Genomic DNA, 19,846 nt, shown 5'->3' on the forward strand with positions numbered 1-19,846 from the left:
AATTAGTTGTTACACTCTATTGTACTTATCATTTCTAACATTTCTACAATTCGCTTCTAACAAGTGTCTTTATTAAGTAAAGAATAATTTATTTTTAATGTCATACCTATTCTCTTTATCATGCGCAGCAATATTAGTAGCGCAACAATCCTTCTCCCTCACACATCAGTGAATAACGGGACATAATTAACGGAACTGCGCGAATATTTAATTAATACGAGGCGTGTATAATTAACGTGTTTTCAGAAATGCTTGTTGGATATCTACGTCACATAAATCATATGAAAGCTATATTTTAGCACACACTCTCTCAGATTTTCTCGAGATTTTCTAGATGCAATATAAATATTCCGAAGACAATTTTCAACAGATCTTCACTTTTAATTTGATATCTATTGCTTTGCGATGTTTTGTTGCCGTGAGGCTGTAAATGCAGGGGAAAATTCAAACGCCAGCAGCTAGAGACGCATGCCCCATAGCCTAAGTTCTATAGCGAGAGTAATGTTTTATTTAATCATACCTGTCCCAGTTTATGCGGACGCTATATCGAAGCCCGGCAGAGGACCTCTAGCAAAAAAGTTACGGTGTCCAGCGTCCTTTATACATATGCGCAATTATGCGTAATGAAGAATTAGAGACGTTACGTGCGATATGAGATTAGTGGTTCGGGTTTCCTATAATCCCCCGCCGCACTGTAATACGATGGGAGTTCCTTGCAACACCTGTTGTAATACCTGTCTGGCCGCTATGGATTACCAATGGCTGTTAGAATCATCGGAATTATGATGCTGATCACAATGTAAATCGCGATAAATCCGCTGTTAAATGTGCGGGCAGTGCCGAGTTTAACGAGAAACGTGAGATTTTAGAAGATCCGCTCCGTTAAATGCGCGGACAGTTCAGAGTTTAACGAGGTACGTGAGATTTTAGAAGATCCGAAATCTGAAATCTGAATCCCTCTATAAAAGTATAAAAGTAAATAGACATCCTCGCATTTGTGCAATAATTAACTCTATATATTTTTAGAACTTATAGACAACGAGATGTTTAACTAATGAAACAGATAAAACGGGATGTTTCTGTTCAGTTATTTAATTATGCATGAATATTTCGTCTGAGAATTAAAAATAAAATGTCAAAGTACGTTCTCGACCTTTCAGTAAAGATGACACAAGTTGCAATAGAAATGCTGGAATTTGAAAGTGCACATTTTTTAAATGTAACTTGGAATAAATAACATTTGTTTCTAGAACAGCGCATAATGGAATGTAACAGACACCGCAAGTTTAAGTTACGTTCATTTCCTTTATGATTATCCATTGTATAGCAAGAACTTCTTATCACACGGAAATGAAAATGTGAAACAGTATAATAGTCATTCGATATACCTTTCAATATTCCTGTTGTAACATATAATAACGTTCTCCCTAAATTATTAATAGAGACTAAAGAGAAATTTATTTTATATACAAATGAAAATACTTAAAATTGTATATTTGGCACACATTATTAAAATTAATAATTAATATGCTTATTTGATTGTAAACACACATCATATACATTACACGCATTTTCTTTGGCAAAACCACTTGATATCATGAAATCGACATGTTAATAGAATTCATAAACGCTCTATTATATCAAATTATATGTATAACATATAATTTGCGGCAGAGAGAGACGAATATATTAAACTTGACTAAACAGAAGTGGATATTGTTAAATGACTGGTTTCGCTTTGACGCAGGTCAACTGCAGATATATAATAGTTTATCTCAAATATCGGCCGTCCAAATCCATTGTGTTTTTTCGGGTCTTCGCGAATCATAAATAGCATCTCTCTAAAACTTCCTGGTAATCTCGCCAACATTTCGTATGTAATATACGAGAAAATACGGATATAAACGGAAAACTAATTAATTCATCACTGATCATTATTCCGCGGTACAATAAATACCACGGAAATGAAATGATTACCCTTTTCCAACTATGAAATTAATTAATAATAATTATTTAATTATTACAAATGAAGATAATTTGCATTCCCCATCGTATCGTTGAAACAATAATGGTGAATAATAGTGGGAACTTATAACTTTCTGCGTGCATTGTTCATCGTAACTGACGCCAATTATTAAAGAACAATCCACCGTGACAGTGCAAATGTATGAGCAGCGTTTTGTGTTAAAGATCTTTTATAAATTTACATGGCAATCGTTATGACGTTATTTTCAGAACGGGCATCGATCGCTCGCGCGGTTCAAGTGCCCACTACTAAGCAATTTGCAAATATCCTCGAGAGCGAATCGATAGCTGCATTTCGTTATGCAAACAGAACGCAATATTTATGCATTCGCAGGTAGATCGCCTTCCTTGTGAATGCTGTTCTCAGCTATTTCTACATAATTTGCATTTGATTCCTTATACTGTGCGCACGGCAAAAAAAAAGACGTCTCGCGCCATATATAATTATTCAGATCGTCGATACGGCATAATCATTTAAATTTGTTTTGCATAAAATCGCATATGGGTAGCATACTTGGCTGACAGAAGTGAATTTATAATAATTGCAACACACACATCGCGTTCTAATTATCATGAATATGCACGCGGTCTAGAGCGGAAGCTAATCTGTTGCGTCTACAACGCAAGATCAAGAAGATTAGATAATCTAGTGCTTATTTATGAATTAGTAGCAACTGTATTCTCATAATTTTACTGTAATTAATTTTATTAATATAATTTTTTGTGAGATTTACTTATCGTTAGTAACTAATATTTCGGTCTTATTTAATTGTAATTTAGCTTATATCATTCAAACGTTAAATATTGTAACTATATAATTTATTATATTTGTCTTACGGTAAACTTAGATGTTTGACGAGATATCGAGGCGAGAATATAAAATGGAAAGAAAATTGAAAGAGAAACAAAGTAATTTCTTGCCATTAACAATAGGCAATCTATTGTTAATGACTTTACGCATACTCTAGATAACACGATGTATTTCTGATATGACTTGCCGGAAAAACCGATGCCCTGTTCCATTTCCAAAAAAAAAAAAAAACGGATCTGTAGAGAAAGTAGTGAAAAAAGAGGGTGCTTGCCACGTATTCGTGATGTAATTTCATTAAGCGTTAACGAACGAACGCTCGCGTCTGTCTGCAATTGCGTATGCGCCGCGCATGGCTGACCATAAAGCACCTTATCTACTCTGCGCGAAACTTTCTATCTACGGTAAACCGTTAACAGATTTTGTTAGCTTGTTAGTTAAACTTTTACCGCAGGTAAGATACGCCGCTAGCAAACAGCCTTTTGTTTCCGATAAAGATAATAATCAGATAGAAAATAATTGTGGAGCTATACTCGAGATAAATAAGTTGCGATAAATAAAATGGCCAAATATAGGTATGCTCTTCCAATTTAATATGTAAAGCCGCTTGTTTTATGAAAATCAAAAGTTAAGCTAGTAACGATGTATCTTATTTATCTATAATATCTAATGTATTATCCCGCCTACAAACTAAATTATTTTTATCATTTTAATACAGCCATGCGCTATATGTCGTTTAGCTCGCGATTAAATCGCGAGTACAAATAGGACACGTCACTCAAAGCTGGCCTTTTTACATATCTAATAAAAGCATCTAGAAAGTTGCACTCTACAGATAAATAAGTAATCAACAAGCAAGAAAAGTAGTATACGGCATTTCTTCGACACTCCGTTGCGATATAAAATCGCATGTTTTATAAAAAAATAATAATGCCGACTTATCGTTAGCATATCTTTTTGGAGTACTATGGCGCTAAAGCAAATTATTTTTACGTTGTTATCCCCAATCGTGTTGTTAGGTGTATCGCAACGCGATTTAATCGTATTGCGATTCGTACCTAGCATTCCGAGAATTCTACAGTAGCAAAATAGCAGTAAGGTATTTACTGTTGCTCGAGAATAAAGGCATTTTGTGTTGTAACTATGCTCCAGAGGTATCTCTATCCCATGATGCTCCAAAGCTAAGCCTGAAATGTTCTCTTTTTCGCTTTATGAATACCAGCAGCAGCGCTTCTGACGTAAAGCCGCAAAATGTAATTTTAATTTGCCCCCGAGTGCCGTTATTAACCGGCGAACTTGTGAAGCTAGCCTTTCGAATTTAAAATGGAAGCTGACGTGCGCGTGACCATTACATAGAACTAAACATTTCTTTGAGTTGGAGAGGCGTGTCAAATTATTTATAAATAAAATTATTTTCAAATCTACATGTGCTCTTTGCGTAGATATATTCCTAGTTTTATAAATTTAAGTTGTGCCATAACTACAAAGATCATTTTTTAGCATTATCTTTATAAAAGAATATTAATGTCAAAACTAAGTGCGAATGTATTTATATGTTTATATAATTTGTTTTATTTAATATATACGTTTGTCCTTTAATTTTATTTATTTCTATTTTCTTATATCTTTAATTATATTATTTAGATTGTGTTTTATATTATCGAGAACACTTTATGTAGCTTCTAATATAATGCCACATAACTTTAACGTATATATTATAAAAGTTTTTTTATGCACATAGTAAAAGAATCATAGAATATAAATGAGTAAATTATATAGAATATATTTTATCTGTTGCAGAAGTATCACATTATTCGACGCTACTCGAGGATAGCGGGGATGTCATTGAGGTGGAGCAGGTAAAGTTTCTTCTTTCTTTTATAAAACCCTTGTACTTTTACACAACATGAACACTAGGTCTACGATAAGTTTTGCAAAATCTCAAGAATACGTTTCTGTATACAAGATTAAGTTTGCGCCTCAACAGAGCGTGGGCGTGACAAAGAAGAACGCTTTTATATGAGGATTATCTCGAGTTTTTCGCAAACTATTGGATCTACAAACTTGATACAATTCTGGGAAATCTTCTCGTTGCGTTTTTCTTCCTTATTTCCGCCGTTTCTGACAAACTCGCTGTACATACTAAATTACAATGAATGGATTACTATCAAAATGTAAGAAAATATATACTTAAATTTCGATAGAAAGAATAAAACGAATTTTAAACATTATTAATAATCATAAAATAAAATATTATGAAAAGAACAGTTTTGTTTGACACAAATTTGTGAAATTATAGAATAAATAAAGTCTAAAAATTAAAAGTATTTTAAAAGAACAAACAGGTCGATTTAATAAATACCTAATGTGTTTTAAAAGTGTTTTGTTTTTAGATATTTTAATAATTTTAAGGATATCTTAAACAAGCAGGGATACTAATTTGATTACTATCATATTGTAGTTTGCAGAAAATATCTTGAGAATATTTCCGTTAGATTTCTAATTAAACACATATCTTTTCCCCCATTAAATTTCAATTAACATGCGATAAACATGTACCGATAATGGTCTTTCGGATGAAACGTTATTGGTTGTCGATGTCCCTTGTTATGACCGTGATAATTATGAACGTCAGAGCAACAAATATGCGTGTCATCTGGAAAATAACGATTCCGTCGTCCTCTATATTACAAACACATTAAATCATTAAGCGCCGCTCCTAAATAATTTAAGCATTCAGGGAAGCAATTAAAAATATATGAGAAAAGGTTCGTCCAATCATTATTTTTCATTCAATAAACAATTATTTAATAAATACTGTTGTTTTTCTATCCGATAAATATTTTCATTATTGCGTTCATTAATGATCCTCTTGGGATTATATATGATAAAATAAAATCTATAATCTACTGTACACTTAATATTTATTGCCGACTGAATAAATAACAAAAGCGATGGCACAAATCGAGTGTAAAATCTCAAGGCGACGACGTGACCAGGTTTAATTCCAAGCTCGAAAAGATTTGCGAAAGATAAACAAAGTGTTGGTTTTCAGCGGTCCGGTAGTAATTACTACTTCTGTTAAGTGTTGATCTCAAAAAGTTTACTCGGCTCCGGTTCTTCCTTTGATTCAGTTTATAGTTGCGTTTCTGTAAATTAAAGAAAACCCTAAAGAGAGCAAAATCTCATAAAAAACTTTCCTCGAGAGTTTCCTAATCCGCACATCGTTGCTTTACAGTATAAATTGCACAATGGCAACCTGCAAGATTTTCATAGTCTATAGTACAAAGGCCGGCGCTGGATTTGTTATCAAGCTCATGATGAACGAGAGAGCACGCAGCCTTGATCATCCTTTTTTTCCGGGATGCAAAATGCGGCCGCGATATTGTGCGCACGCAATCAGCATGGCCGCGATTACTATTACGTTGCGGCGTATCATTATGTCCATTAACTTTTTTGTCACGGTCGAAGCGAAGGTGTGTAGCAAAATCGTATAACAAAATAGTAAAATCCTCGTCACACATGACGAACGTGAAAAACGCGATAAATATGTATTTTTGCGATCTGGAAACTTTACGCACGATCGCTGCCGGCTGCGACAGCAGCGAACATATATTCGTCCGCTATAAAATACGATTGCTTTGCACGAACATATCCAGCGCACACTGAAATGTAATTGCGCAACAACTGATATGACAGAGTCCATGCGCGATTTAAATGTTGCTCTTCGCGACGTTAATTTAATCGTTTATTTTACGAGGCAATACGTGCCACGTGGATCGTTGTTTTATCGCGATAGCTCGTCAATAGCTTGCGTATGCACAATGGCAAAGTAGCTCTTCATCTTCTGTCTTCTCGTGAAACGGGAATTTCGACATACGTCCTCGAGATATACGTAACATGCGAAATGCGAGAGTATTGCGAAAAGGGCAGGCTTTGATATTTACACCGGGCGCATCGTGTAGGTGGGCTATTATAAATTCCGCGCCAAAAATACAAAATACTCACCCGGTTTATCGCGTTCGGTGACTGCACGCGGATGCGGAAGGTGCTTAAGTATCGGGAGCTCAATTCAATGACGTCGACGTGAACTAATCCATTACGGCGTTTCCGCGTTAAAGAAGTTTGTCTGACAGCGAGTTGTCTAACAGTTTGTGCCCGTGAACGATGTATCGTTCCTCGTAAACACGATCCACGAAGGAAATAAACGCTTCGCAATATCCCGATAGCCCGCGGACAGCACGAACTAATGAACGTATAAAATTTGCATAAATGATTGAAGTGTTACGCGTATAAATTTGAGGGTCGCGATTTTATAATGCTTTCAGCATAATTAAGGATCTCGATCTGTTTTCATAACATTTGCAAAGGTTTTGATTGAACATGTGCAAATTGAATTGTGCAAGAAATTCATGCCTCTGAAACGGATTACTCGATATCGATTTCTAGAATTGGTTTTTAAAGTTTTATGTTCTTCTCCAATGGAGAGCAATGTTGATAATTATAAAATAGTAGTTAATGCTGGAACGAAGCAAGGAGAGAGTATCTTTAATATTTTTTTATTTTAAAAAGAAATCCACATTGTTTTTTTTCTTATTTGCTCTTCGTAAAAGTTATAGCAAGTCCGTGAAAGAAAAAATAGAAAAAAATTTTTTAATAATTCTCGATTTAGGAAATGAAAAATTCAGTTCGTAAAAAGAACTTTTGACGAGCTCTCTCAAACTTATCAATCTTTTTGCAGGCATAATATTAAACGTAAAACGCGAATGGCTTTCTGCGAAATACAGATGTGAGAAGAATTTGGTTCTGTAAAATGAAATTTCTAGTCTTTGAAATCGGTATTTTTTGCGTTTTGTTCTACCCGTTTGCGTTGTCACCGCGGGCAACTAAATTAGTGAACGCGGAGCACAAAAAACGCCAGTTTTCATTATTTCTGATTTTAAAAAAAGAACTATTACCATAGAATCGGAGCAGCGATATATAATATTTTCTGATTTTATAAGATTGAAATACCAGGTAACTCTCGAATAATACGATTAATTGATTCCGTGTTGTTAAAAACCGTGCAATTCAAAACTCCAGTTCCATATAAAATGGGTATTTGGTTGCAAGAGATTATTTACATTTTAAAAGATACTTTTAAAAAGCAACGAAAGCTCTACCCCCGCATCTACATATGCATGTGCATTTCTTTTACTGAGTGACTGTATTATTCCAAAACTTTGTGCAACTGAAATACTGTGTTATTAAAGAGTTGTCACAATGTTTTATCGTGCTGTTCGAGAGTTCGTGCAAGTACCGTATTATTCGAGAAGGTCACCTGTATACACATTTCTCTGATTTCGTAAAAAAAACTCGTAACTTGGTCTTCGGTATTTTTAAACCCTGCCGATCTTTAATTCATCTGTTTCTTCGCAGGAGAGAAGGCAAAATTGAAATTGGAACTACGATCAGCGGTGCAGGCTTTATTAAAAATCACGAAGAGAAAAAAGCGCCTCGCGTTTCACGAGCGTAAATAATAAATCGTCTTTATCGTGCGGCAGATCTTCGCTCAGAAGCTTTCTCAATATCTGTTCTTTCTAAGTTTCTTAAGTGGTTTTCTCAAAGGCATCCGTGCTCACAATTTATCGATCCATTTTTATCTTCCATTTTTATTTATACTAGACACCACAGACGCGCGCTTCGCGCGCGCTATTTAGCTTTAACATTATGCTATTACTATTACACTATTAACTCCTTGATACGCACAACTGTCAAAATATACGATGACAGCTGCAAATAAAGTATATAAGCGCAGCGAGAGAACCAACCGGCATCGCGGAAAAGCGACAACAATAAACTTCGATAGATTCGAATATCGACTTTACATGCCTTTTTTTTAGATATGATTGCACGCCTTTTTTAGAGAGGGACCCTTTTTAGAAGAGAATACATGTAGGTACACATCTCGCGTGCCACGCTATATTTCATATGTTTCTTCTTTATGTGCGTGCGAGCTGAATGCGTGCAAACTCGCAATATAGTGATTCGAATCGCCTCGCTTATGGCAACGTATAATTAATTTACGAGTATATTGAAAAAAGACCGATATTTTTCTTCGATATCCAGCTCTCTCGAAAAATCTATTTATATTTCACAAAAAATCGACCAATTAAAAAAGATTAATATCTCAATTCTGCAAAAATACAAAATATATTTTCAAAACTAAAAGTTAATTTAAACATAGTTGAATTTGATTCTGTTTCTCTTTCTTTTTAGGTTTATATTAAAACTGACAAAAACGCAAGATCTTTTTAAAAAATATAAAATAATTTAATTCCTTAAAAATTAAAATATGTAGTCACATCTCAGAAGGGATTAATGGCAACCCCTCGAGAGTATCTTGCCACGAACATCCCTTTACATTTACCCTTCGGAATCGGCGTTAAATTGTACCTACGTCCCACATATCTCACACACAGATATATGCAGAAAGGTCACGACGAAATCGAGCAAAAAATGATGGCGGAGGAAGACTAGTCACATATTAAACTTTTTGTTGTTTCTAAACTGCGATGTAGTTACAGCGTTTCTTTCTTCATCAATTAATTAATAAATGATTAAAAAAATGTTAAAGATAACATTGTAAGATATATTACGGTTCTTTTTCTTTTGCCTATTAATCTTGCTACTATACTTCATCTTTTTGTTTTTAATCTTGCCTTTAATCTTGCTACTTTACTTCAAAGTTTCAAAGAAAGTTATTTGATCAATGGATATGTTGTGAGAAGAAAGAAATAAAAAGATCCAAAGTTTTCTTTATTTACGCTTGTTCTTGATTTTGAATGTAAGAAATTTAATTTCATAGAACAAATATAACTACGATCGACTTCTGCCGATTTCACACAGTCTTTTTCATCTATATCTATTGGTTTTCTTATTGGAAAGAAAATCAAGACGTGCGTTCTGAATAATTTATTTTCCATTTTCAGAGTTTCACGTGGAACTTAGGAAGACCAGTGGACGAGGCGGAAGTGCTGCAACTAGCAATTGTATCGCGCGGTGTCTTGAGATACGAAAAAGTTGCGGCAAGATATGGACTGGTGTTGCAGACGGTGGTGCGCGAAGGGAGGATTCTGGTCTCGGATTCGCTAGTCGACCTCAATAACAAGCCGCTTCCGGTACGTTTCCGATATTGAACAGAACAGCTGAATACGTAATCGCCGCGATACACGATATACACTTCTATACGCGACACGTAATCGTTACAGGACTCAAATATCGCATGTTTGCCATCACCTATAAAATGTTATTTTCCTTATAAAATTTTTATAACCATATCTATTCTTTCTTATATCTTTTGGATATTTTCAAATAGTTACCGATAATAATTTTGTACAGCATTTGTCTCAATTTTGAACCGTCTTAACCATTTTTATTATCTAATTGTAAGATAAGTTTTATGCAATGTAATATTCTTTTTTATTAATGACATATGATTCATTACTTAATTTCTTAGTATAAAAAAGAACACATACTTGTAAATTAATTAATTTATACGATAAAAAAATAGTTACACTAAATATATATGTATGTATAGGTACACGTGCGGTACATTTACAATCATACAAATATCTTTAGTGTCTCGTGAGAATTTGCTAAATGATAAGCATCTTCGAATAAATTTATGATAAATTCTTGTTTGAAATAACAAAGTTCACATCATTGTTAAATGACTTAAATCTTCTTGTGTAAAAAAGAAGAATTAAAATGCGAAGAATTTACAATTCAAATGTCGAGGAACAAAAAATCTAAAAAAATGTTCTAAAGCCCGCGTATATTTCACTCGTTAAAGTAACAGCAAACCTAATTTAATTGAGATAGCACACAATTTCAATTGTACTCCTCCTTTTCCTCCACAGCTACCATATTAAATGTTTTTCGTCTCAGAGAACATTTTCTCATGAAAAGTACCTACGTGACTGACATTTTAAACGTGACTAAAATTAGAATTTCTTTAGACACAACTGCACATTATATATACATATATATTAAAAAGTTTGATAAATTGGGCTATATTTGCTAAATTTAAAATTCCGTTCTCCGCTTTCTGTCTCTGTTTTATTATGTTAATTAATTCAAAAATAAAAAACTTGAAAAACAGGACTAAAATTATCATAACATGTATCGCTGATAATAGTAATTTTCAATCAAAAATTTTGCATATGAGAGTTTTTGTAAAACTGCATTTTTAAGGATCGCTGGAAATTTTATATTAGTCATTTCTTTTCAAGTTGATCTTTACATAACATTTAATGAGTTACCGCGTTTGCTGCTACTGCTGTGTGTAATTATTCAGAACAGAAGGCTGTGGAGATGAAAATATCGTCGTAAATTCTCAGAATGAATAAACTGTCACTAACTGCATATTAACAAAGTTGAAAAATAGAGTGTAAAAATTAAAATTCTTTTCCCAACTTAAGCAAGCTACATTAACTTCTTTTGTGATCTTTGAAAGTTAAATTGTACTACGTGTCGACCTTTGCTGTTACCATACCAAATGCATCAAAATAGAAAGACAAAGCAAGCGATCTTCTTTGATCATTGTGGCAAGACTTAAGTAATTAAAATGAAAATTACATTTTGCTTCAAAGTTTTAATATAAATTTGCATGCAATTAAGTAAAATAAAATAATATTTTTTATTGTAGTAAATTAAGAAAAATGTACAAGCCAATAAAAATTTTAATATTTCATATTTCTGACACGTATAATAAATTGTGGAGCTTCGTCTTTACAAAATCATAAAAAACTATTACAATAACATGTATGCAGTTAAATTTTTATTTTACTACTTTCATTAACATTATTATTTCTCAGATAGAAAAATATTGGATATATCTCTATTCCATAACATTCAACGTTTTCTATTTCCTAAATCATTTACAGACAAATTCATTATTTGCGTGTTAGGTTACGTTTTTCAAGTTGTCCTGATAATATCAGAAATTGCTAGACATTTTTAGATAACCCTGTGCATTTTCCGCTAGGTTACTCTGATTTATGTCGTAGCATTATTTCATGGTTGTCGTCATTACGGCAAGTTTATGCGCGGCACAAGAAACAAAGTTCGTGCATATTTCTTATTTCCGTTAAACGATTATCTTAACTTCTATCGATCGATCCCTTTAATAATGCGAGTATGTGCATTTCATGTGTGCAGGCGGTGGTGTGCTTCGAAATTCGATACAATCCCCCAGACGGAAGTTGCAGCTCGTACGCGGTCTCGGAAATAATGGAGGACGAGCAACAAATGTTGATCGACATCGAGCAGAATATCGCGAATCTCGAGAGAAACCTCGAGCAGGCCAACAGCAGTTCAACCAGCGGAAAAAGAAGAGGCTCATGGCATACTCCCGAGAAAACATCAAAAAAAGGCTTCTTGCCAAGGGGTACTTCTCTATTGACCAGCGAAAAATCGCCTGACACTCGAAAGCGGTGAGTGACACATGAATGGATCGTTCTTTAAACAATAATATAATATATATATGCATCACTGCAGTATATAATTTCAGGATTTAAGAAGTTAATAAAAAATTAATAAAAAGTTAGTAACATGAAAAACAAACGTTTCGATATTCAATACGGTCATATTTAGTGCGCAAGATGAAGAAAATTATTGATTCCAACGGTAAACCGCAAATTAATATCTTGTATTATAATTAAAAATCGAGCCGATATATTACATACGTAGTATGTGACCTTATTGAGAGCCTCTTATTCATTTTATATTTATGTAATATTAGAATGTAAGTCTCCGCTGAGGATAGATATCAAAATTATCCCAAAAGTTAATGAACAATCAATGGAACAAATATTCCATAAATATAAAAATTAAGAAATATTGTTTCACTTGATACAAATACAGAATTTGGCAAATTGATACAAATATAGATTTTGATTTAAAAATGTGACTTGTTAAAATCTAAGAAGCCATTATGAGTTCAGTTGCATTCATATTTTATTAAAATTTAACGTTTTGTTAAAATTAAGTCACCATTTTTAAAATAAGTAATCGAGTCACGTAATATTACATTCTTTAACCGTTTTAAGAGAATTATCTTCTCTATAAGCAGAATTTAAATCCATCTTGTCGCACTTACGTATCGTAATGATATCGTCAAGGCAAAATATTGCAATAATGTTTTTTTTTGTGTATATTATCACACAATGACTCAATAGCTGAATTTATTCAATTTGGCGTTTAGATACACAATGAATCGTCGCGCTTCATAATTTCTTTGACTCAGTATAGCGAGGCAAAGCTGTCGTACTATTACCGTCATCATTGAATAGCGAATAACTATTACAGATGCCATATTTTTTAAGAGATGTAAACGATGTGTCGAAACATAAACATAAATAATTACGAGATATAGTTTTGTTACTCTAGCGTTAGATTACATCGAAATATATTACACGAGGGATACATCGCCGAGAGGGTTAACACAAACTATGTTGAAATTATTCGCCAAATTCATATGTTAAACTACGTATCATATTTATGTTTCAAGCTGATAAGCTCTATTTAAAAGAACAAAATCAATATTGAATTACCAATAAGCAATTACTAAGCTAATGAGAAACTCACATGTGAAAATTTTCATGCTCTTTTTATTCATAAGAACACACAGAAGCTATTAAAGAAGTTATTTTCGCAATACGTAGCATTATAATATTACTAACTTTATAGAAACGCTTTTAAAACTTCTACTTTTATCGGTACGCTTTAACCGTTACATAGTTTAATTACGAATATGTGAAAAGCGTATTCCATGTAGGTGGAATTCATGCATAACAATTGCAAATTGAAATATGAATTATTAAATTTTTGTTCAAAATAAATCTATATATTATTCGAGTCACATATTTATATTTCAGAAGTACAAAAACTTAATTGCATATTATTTCGTAATTTCCTATTGCTACCGATTTTACATGCAAAAAAGATATAATCTAAAGCTAAACATGAAAGAGCTAACCAATTCTTAGCTTCGTCAAACAATTATATCAACTTATAATAAAATAAGTAAAAACCAATATTGTCACGTATTTTTACATTTGTAAGAATATTATAAAGAATTATTACGAATTTAAAAATTACGTAACTTTTTACATAGCTACATAGATAAATGTTTGTACTAATTGTAAGAGACATGAAATCTCTATCTTGAAATTTACAAGCAATTTAAAACTAATTTTTCACTCTATTTAAGCTCAAAACTGCATAAAAATGAACTACACGACGTGTTTCATTTAGTTTCGCATCTCGCGTTTATTTTTGCGAGATACCTACATCCAGGGTAATATATCTTCATTAGCGTTTATTTTACGCGCTATGAAAAAGGTAAAAATTGCATTTTACTATTTTCTATTTCATTTAAACTCAGAGTTGTAACAAGAAAAACGAAGATCTTATTCAGCAGAAGCTTGCATACATATTTTTTTAGACATTTATTTGTCAGAAATAATTGATATGTCAACAATAATTATTTTTTCCTTTATTACATTATTCGAAAATTCTAATATAAGTTTAATATCGAGATTTGTGTAAACCACATCTGGTTTTTATTTTACTCATTCGATTAAACGTATAAACAAATTTAAATGGTTTATTTTCAGAAAGTTTGCTTGTCACGCTCACGCTCACACGAAAAATTTAGTTAAAATTTTATTTAAATTTATTTTTTACTCAAGTATTTTATAAATATAAATCTATTTTCTGCTGCATTTTCATTCAAAATTTCGAAATAAATAAATCTCTAAAATCACTTACAAATACACATTGACTTCTATAAATTCCCTACGATTACTTTGATCAATTGACAGCTTTCGACATTATTAAGCAATGTATTACTACGTACTACCGTCAACGTCACCGAAACGTGAAAAGATTGCTTAATAAGGGCGACAGACCGTTCGACGGTGTCGGTGATGCCGGCGATGTGTTAAAGTTCGTTATCACGACGATCTCGATGAACCATTTTACGATGGAAAGGTCAGAGGAAGAAGACGCGAGATATATTATTTTTGCACATATGTACGCTGAGCGATACGTAAAATGTGGAACGGGTGATTTATATTGGTACAATCTTGGTACAAGATATTAATATAAGAATAAAATACCGACTATTCTCCAGGTATTAGTATTATTATACGTGTGACGCAGAGAGCACTCATCATAATCTTTTCTTATTTTTAATTTTTATACGTATCTTAAATAGACCGCAGCAAAGTTACTTTATACCAAGATTATGAAGCTTAATCTGTCACTAAACTAGAAATATATTTGTAACTGGAGCTTCTTACTCTTAATATATAGAAAGAGAGAGAGAGAGAGAAGAGATAAAATTAAATCCTCTATAATATAACAAAACAATTTTAATACTTTTTATTGTAGAACAGAGATACATGAAAGTTTCAAGCAACTTTATAACAAATAACTTTGTTACGAATTTTTTTAAATCCAATTACAAGATATTTTTCATCTAATTGATCTCGCATTTTCTATTTTCTTTTACTTTCTGAGAATAAAAGGTGACTATGGCTTATACTACTTCATATAGGTATTATTAGGATCTTATTCCGATGCGTTGGGAAAGAAGTTGCTTTTTATATCTCGCAAGAGGACTAAACTCTCTAGGGAGCGCCACAGCAATTCCTGTCGATACCTTTCGACGCGAGGACGTAATCGAACGTAACTCGTGAACGTCCGTACGCGTAATAACATGCCCGTGACACATCCTCGTTCGCAAAACCGCCCACGGTTTCCCCTCATTATAATCGATGAGGATCGTAGTAACACGGTTGCGATATACTGTAGCACTCGAACCCTTCAATTTTGTCCCCGTTTTCAGCTGGTACAACACGTATTTCCATCGGCGGATTATAGGGTATATAAACAGGCTTACCTATTGGTTCCGATTTTGTTCAAGCTTTTGGAACTTCAGTTTTTAAGCTTTTAATAATTTTATTGAATATTAATAAATAAGATTAGTGAAATGTAAAGTTTAATTTGCAAATGATATCGGTTGAAGCTATTGAAAATCTATGCATCTATAAATGCTTTTTTCAAGTTTAATAATATGTAAGAATGAAAAATGCGTTTCCGCAAAATCTTGTTCAGATTTAGCTTACAAATTAGGAGATTTGGAATTCAATTTAAGCGTTTGCAATGAGTCTAAATACTTTAATCCTGCACCGTGATATGTTTACGGTTACGAGCGGATGGTATATTGCGGCTTAAAGTGAGTGACGCCATCGGGTCGGGATCACACCAAAGTTCTCGGTGTGCAACGACAAGAAACCCGATGGAAGTGATATGAACGTGAGACGTTAGTAAGCGGCTTTCCGAGTTACCTGGAAAAGAGAGAAAAGTTATGTTTATATGCTGTGATGGAGAATAATATACGAAGAAATAAAACCGAGAATTCGCGTTTCTAGAGAGTAGAGTTAGAAGTTAAAAATATCTAAGCCAGGAAATAGATTTTTTTATTTAATACTCCTCTTTCTCTCTCTCTCTCTCTCGCTTTCTCTTTCTTTCTTCATATATTGGCTGGATTCGGGGAGCGCGCTATTAGTGCTATTTGCTTATTCTATCCTTGTTTTACACCTGATGAGCGATAAAGATAGAATGATGCAATAGCGCTAATAGTGCGCTCCCCGAACGCAGCCATTGTGCAATAAAACATTGGAAAAATGTGGAAGATAAAATAAATTACCATCTTTTATTCTGAACGTTAATCTTAATTATACATTCTAATTACAATTCTGTATTACACATTTCAAGAAATGTCAAGGCGGACAACGGCAACTGGTTTTTAGAAAAAAATCTTGCCTCTTGAATCGTTAAGGTCTACAACGGAAATTAGTTTTCGGAATGGTGTTTATTCGCTGATATATTGAATTCCTTCATGGATCCATGCATTTTCTTTAGAAGCAACGCTTTGAGAAGCGTACGATCCCTGCTGAAATTGGGAAAACAGAGACCGCCACGTACTCGGTCCTGCGACAGCGGCTCGGAAACGAGAGAACTCCTCGACAGACAGGATTCCAGCTGTCCAACTTCGAACGAGCCTTCGCGAACAAACTCTATGACGTCCCTCGAAACGAATGCTTCCGATAATGACAGTCAATTAAGCGCCAAACCTAAGCAAGAGGAGACTGTTGCAAAGCCGGCCAAGAGATCTAAGCCTAAGGTTTTAATATCTCTTTCAATAATAATTAATATTCATTGATAATTCGTGTTACGTTGCACATGTTAGTAAGAATGCTAAATATAGAATTTTGAGATTTAGTTATTATTGTACATAACCAAGCAATATCTTACATAGTACACTGAAAGCACAAGAGTTTAAAAATAATAATTATATCGAGTAGAAATCTTATATTGTTTTATTATATTTTATTATATTATATTATTATCACATATTTCTCGTATTTTATATCTTTTTCTATATTACATTTTATATAAGTTTATATTATTATTAAACACTGTTATATCTTTATTTATCTGAAGTTTAAGATGTTGCAAGCTGCAATATAACAAGAAAACTTTTACTTTCCTTTATTTCTTTGACAATATAATATAAATTTAACAGACAGATAATTTAAACAAAAACACAGTTCTCGCAAAATAAAGTAATTTTAAAATGTCACAGCAAATTGCATTAAGCATTTACGATAATACTGACATAGCGCAATTATTCGTAAATGACAACGCAATTATCGTTAAATGAGATTGAGGTCGATCGATCCTGAAAGGGCAAGCTTAAATTACGAGCAAAGGGTGAAAAAATTTTTTACGCAAAACCTATTTCGATTTTCTTTCTACGAGCAATTTTGGTATCATGGTATATCTATGTTGTGTGCTTGAAAAAATATTAACAATTCGTAATAATATCGCGACAAACAGGATATTTTTCTCTGGAAATACTTTATAAAGAAGCATATATAGAGGTATTGTCCTTCGATTTATGAACTAATGTATAGAGATCTTGAAAAAATGTTCTAACACGAAATAATATACAATATCAAACACTTTGTGCAATGTTTATTATTGTATAACTATTAATAGAGGATATAATACACTTTAAATAATGTATTATACTTAGAATAAATTGTTTCTTCAGTAGCCACAAAATTCGATAAAGAATATAGAGGGAAGTAAACTTCTCACTAACAATTGGCGATCGCTTTTATAATTCATAATCGATAAATATTGTATGCAAGTACTGAAGAAAGCTTCTCCGACTTTCTCAAAATAGACAAAATCATATCTTTTAAATGTACTGAGAATTTATTCAGAATCTCCCATATGTTCCTTCGGAGAAGCGAAATGATAGAATTCCTTTTATAACGAACAGATACGTGACTTCACTCCAAGCTATATAAAAATGATATATGAGAACCGTAAAAGCTTTTTTTTTTGCAAAAGATTTCTCAAACTCGATCCATATATGAACTCCTCTAATGGTCGACCGAGCTTTTTGAGTTCATTATTACATTCAAAACGTACGTGTTACTAGATATTGTTCTCCGATTAAGTAATTTTAAACGTCGAATCACTACGCAAGATATGCTTTGAAAGCAGTTGAAAATGATAGAGGCGTATTTTCTTTGTCTCCGTCGAATTACAGCAACCATTGTATATGCAACACCTTCTCGAATTCAAAGACATTGCACGTGCCGTGCTGATTTTCTGCATCGCAGTTCAAGTTATTTAAATCAGGTTGAATCAACGTGAACTTTTCTCGTTTCACAGACGAGCGATACCTGGCAAAGTGCGTTAAAAGCCCAAGATTATCAAGTGTGCGTTACGATCATAGAAGCGCGGCAGCTCGCCGGTCTCAACATGGATCCAGTCGTCTGCGTGCAGATCGGAGATCAACGCAAATATACGAGCGTCAAGGAGTCCACGAATTGCCCATATTACAACGAAGTAAGAAGCAAAAATACACTGTCTAATTAACGGATTTCTGTGATATGGCGAATTTTTAATAAGAAACTATTGATAAAGTGAGATAAATAATTCTTTATAGAGCTTTTGCTTTTTTCATGGTTTATTCAGATTATAAAAAATTGTAACTGGAGAAATTATTTTCCAGAGAAATCTGATTATTTATATGTTTACAAATTTTGTTTTGCCCCTACTAATTATTTCTCTCATTTATATTTTCAGTACTTTGTCTTCGATTTCCACATGCCGCCTGTTATGCTGTTCGATAAAATTATTACGCTGTCGGTGAGTTTATTCGCACATATTAATTTACGGTTTAAAATTCCGAAACGAGCGATTTAAAATTAATTTGCCCATTGATATTTAATACGGTCGAAATGCAGTTAGTTGCGCGACAAATGCGCGCGCGTTCCTGAATAATTTCGCTCCATTACATATCTTTGTCGTTCGCAATTACATTCAGCAGGTATTTAGACGAATATCGAAAATCGATTATTCGAGATTTATTCGAGCTTAAGCAGAAAGAACATTAAAATTCTGTTTGGGAATTATAATCAGTGAACGAATATTAGACAAGCGTTTGATGTTCAAAATGAAAGTGCGAGGGGACGAGGAAGGAAGCTCAAACAGCGCATCTTTTAATAATACGCAGGTGCAGCAATCGCGGAATCTCTTGCGCGCTAATCTAACGCTGGGCAGCTTTAAATTAGACATCGCGACGGTATGGGCACAACCAGGTACAGGTTTCACATTGTCCAGAGACCATGGACGAGTCTAATGCTCGGTGTACTCGGAAATTGCGTTCTCCGAGAGGAATTAAACCGTCCGCGACGCGAATACCGTGATGATATCATAGTTCAAGTACAATTACAAAACACGCTGAAGTTTATACTTAAAATATAAAATACGCAATGCATTATTAACGTATAAAGAATATAGTTTAAAATATATAAATTATCCAAACAAAAGAAGCTTTGAAAATATAGAGTAGACGAATACCGAAATGCGAACTAAATC

At 33.3% G+C, this 19,846-nt stretch overlaps 1 protein-coding gene and 1 long non-coding RNA gene across 8 annotated transcripts in view; one reads left to right on the forward strand and one right to left on the reverse strand.

Moving 5' to 3' along the window:
* Window positions 1–19,846, forward strand: part of LOC139774193 (otoferlin) — a 36,757-nt gene that overhangs the window by 1,985 nt on the left and 14,926 nt on the right. For 3 of the 7 annotated variants that reach the window (XM_071709260.1, XM_071709262.1, XM_071709261.1), the window contains exons 2-8: window positions 4,634–4,692; window positions 9,805–9,993; window positions 12,035–12,309; window positions 16,808–17,069; window positions 18,635–18,811; window positions 19,052–19,114; window positions 19,482–19,566. In XM_071709260.1, the coding sequence (XP_071565361.1) occupies window positions 4,634–4,692; window positions 9,805–9,993; window positions 12,035–12,309; window positions 16,808–17,069; window positions 18,635–18,811; window positions 19,052–19,114; window positions 19,482–19,566 (1,110 nt within the window). The other 4 variants (XM_071709266.1, XM_071709263.1, XM_071709264.1 and 1 more) reach the window with 4 other exon arrangements.
* On the reverse strand, window positions 4,593–6,972 carry LOC139774195 (uncharacterized). Its single transcript, XR_011718533.1, has 2 exons — window positions 6,842–6,972; window positions 4,593–5,489 (listed from the first exon to the last, which is right to left on the reverse strand). It is a non-coding gene; the product is annotated as an uncharacterized lncRNA (long non-coding RNA).

This window comes from Temnothorax nylanderi, unplaced genomic scaffold (genome assembly GCF_030848795.1).
Source record: "Temnothorax nylanderi isolate EJ_2023f unplaced genomic scaffold, tnyl_v1.0 TNYL_tig0075_pilon, whole genome shotgun sequence".
Lineage (NCBI taxonomy): Eukaryota > Metazoa > Arthropoda > Insecta > Hymenoptera > Formicidae > Temnothorax > Temnothorax nylanderi.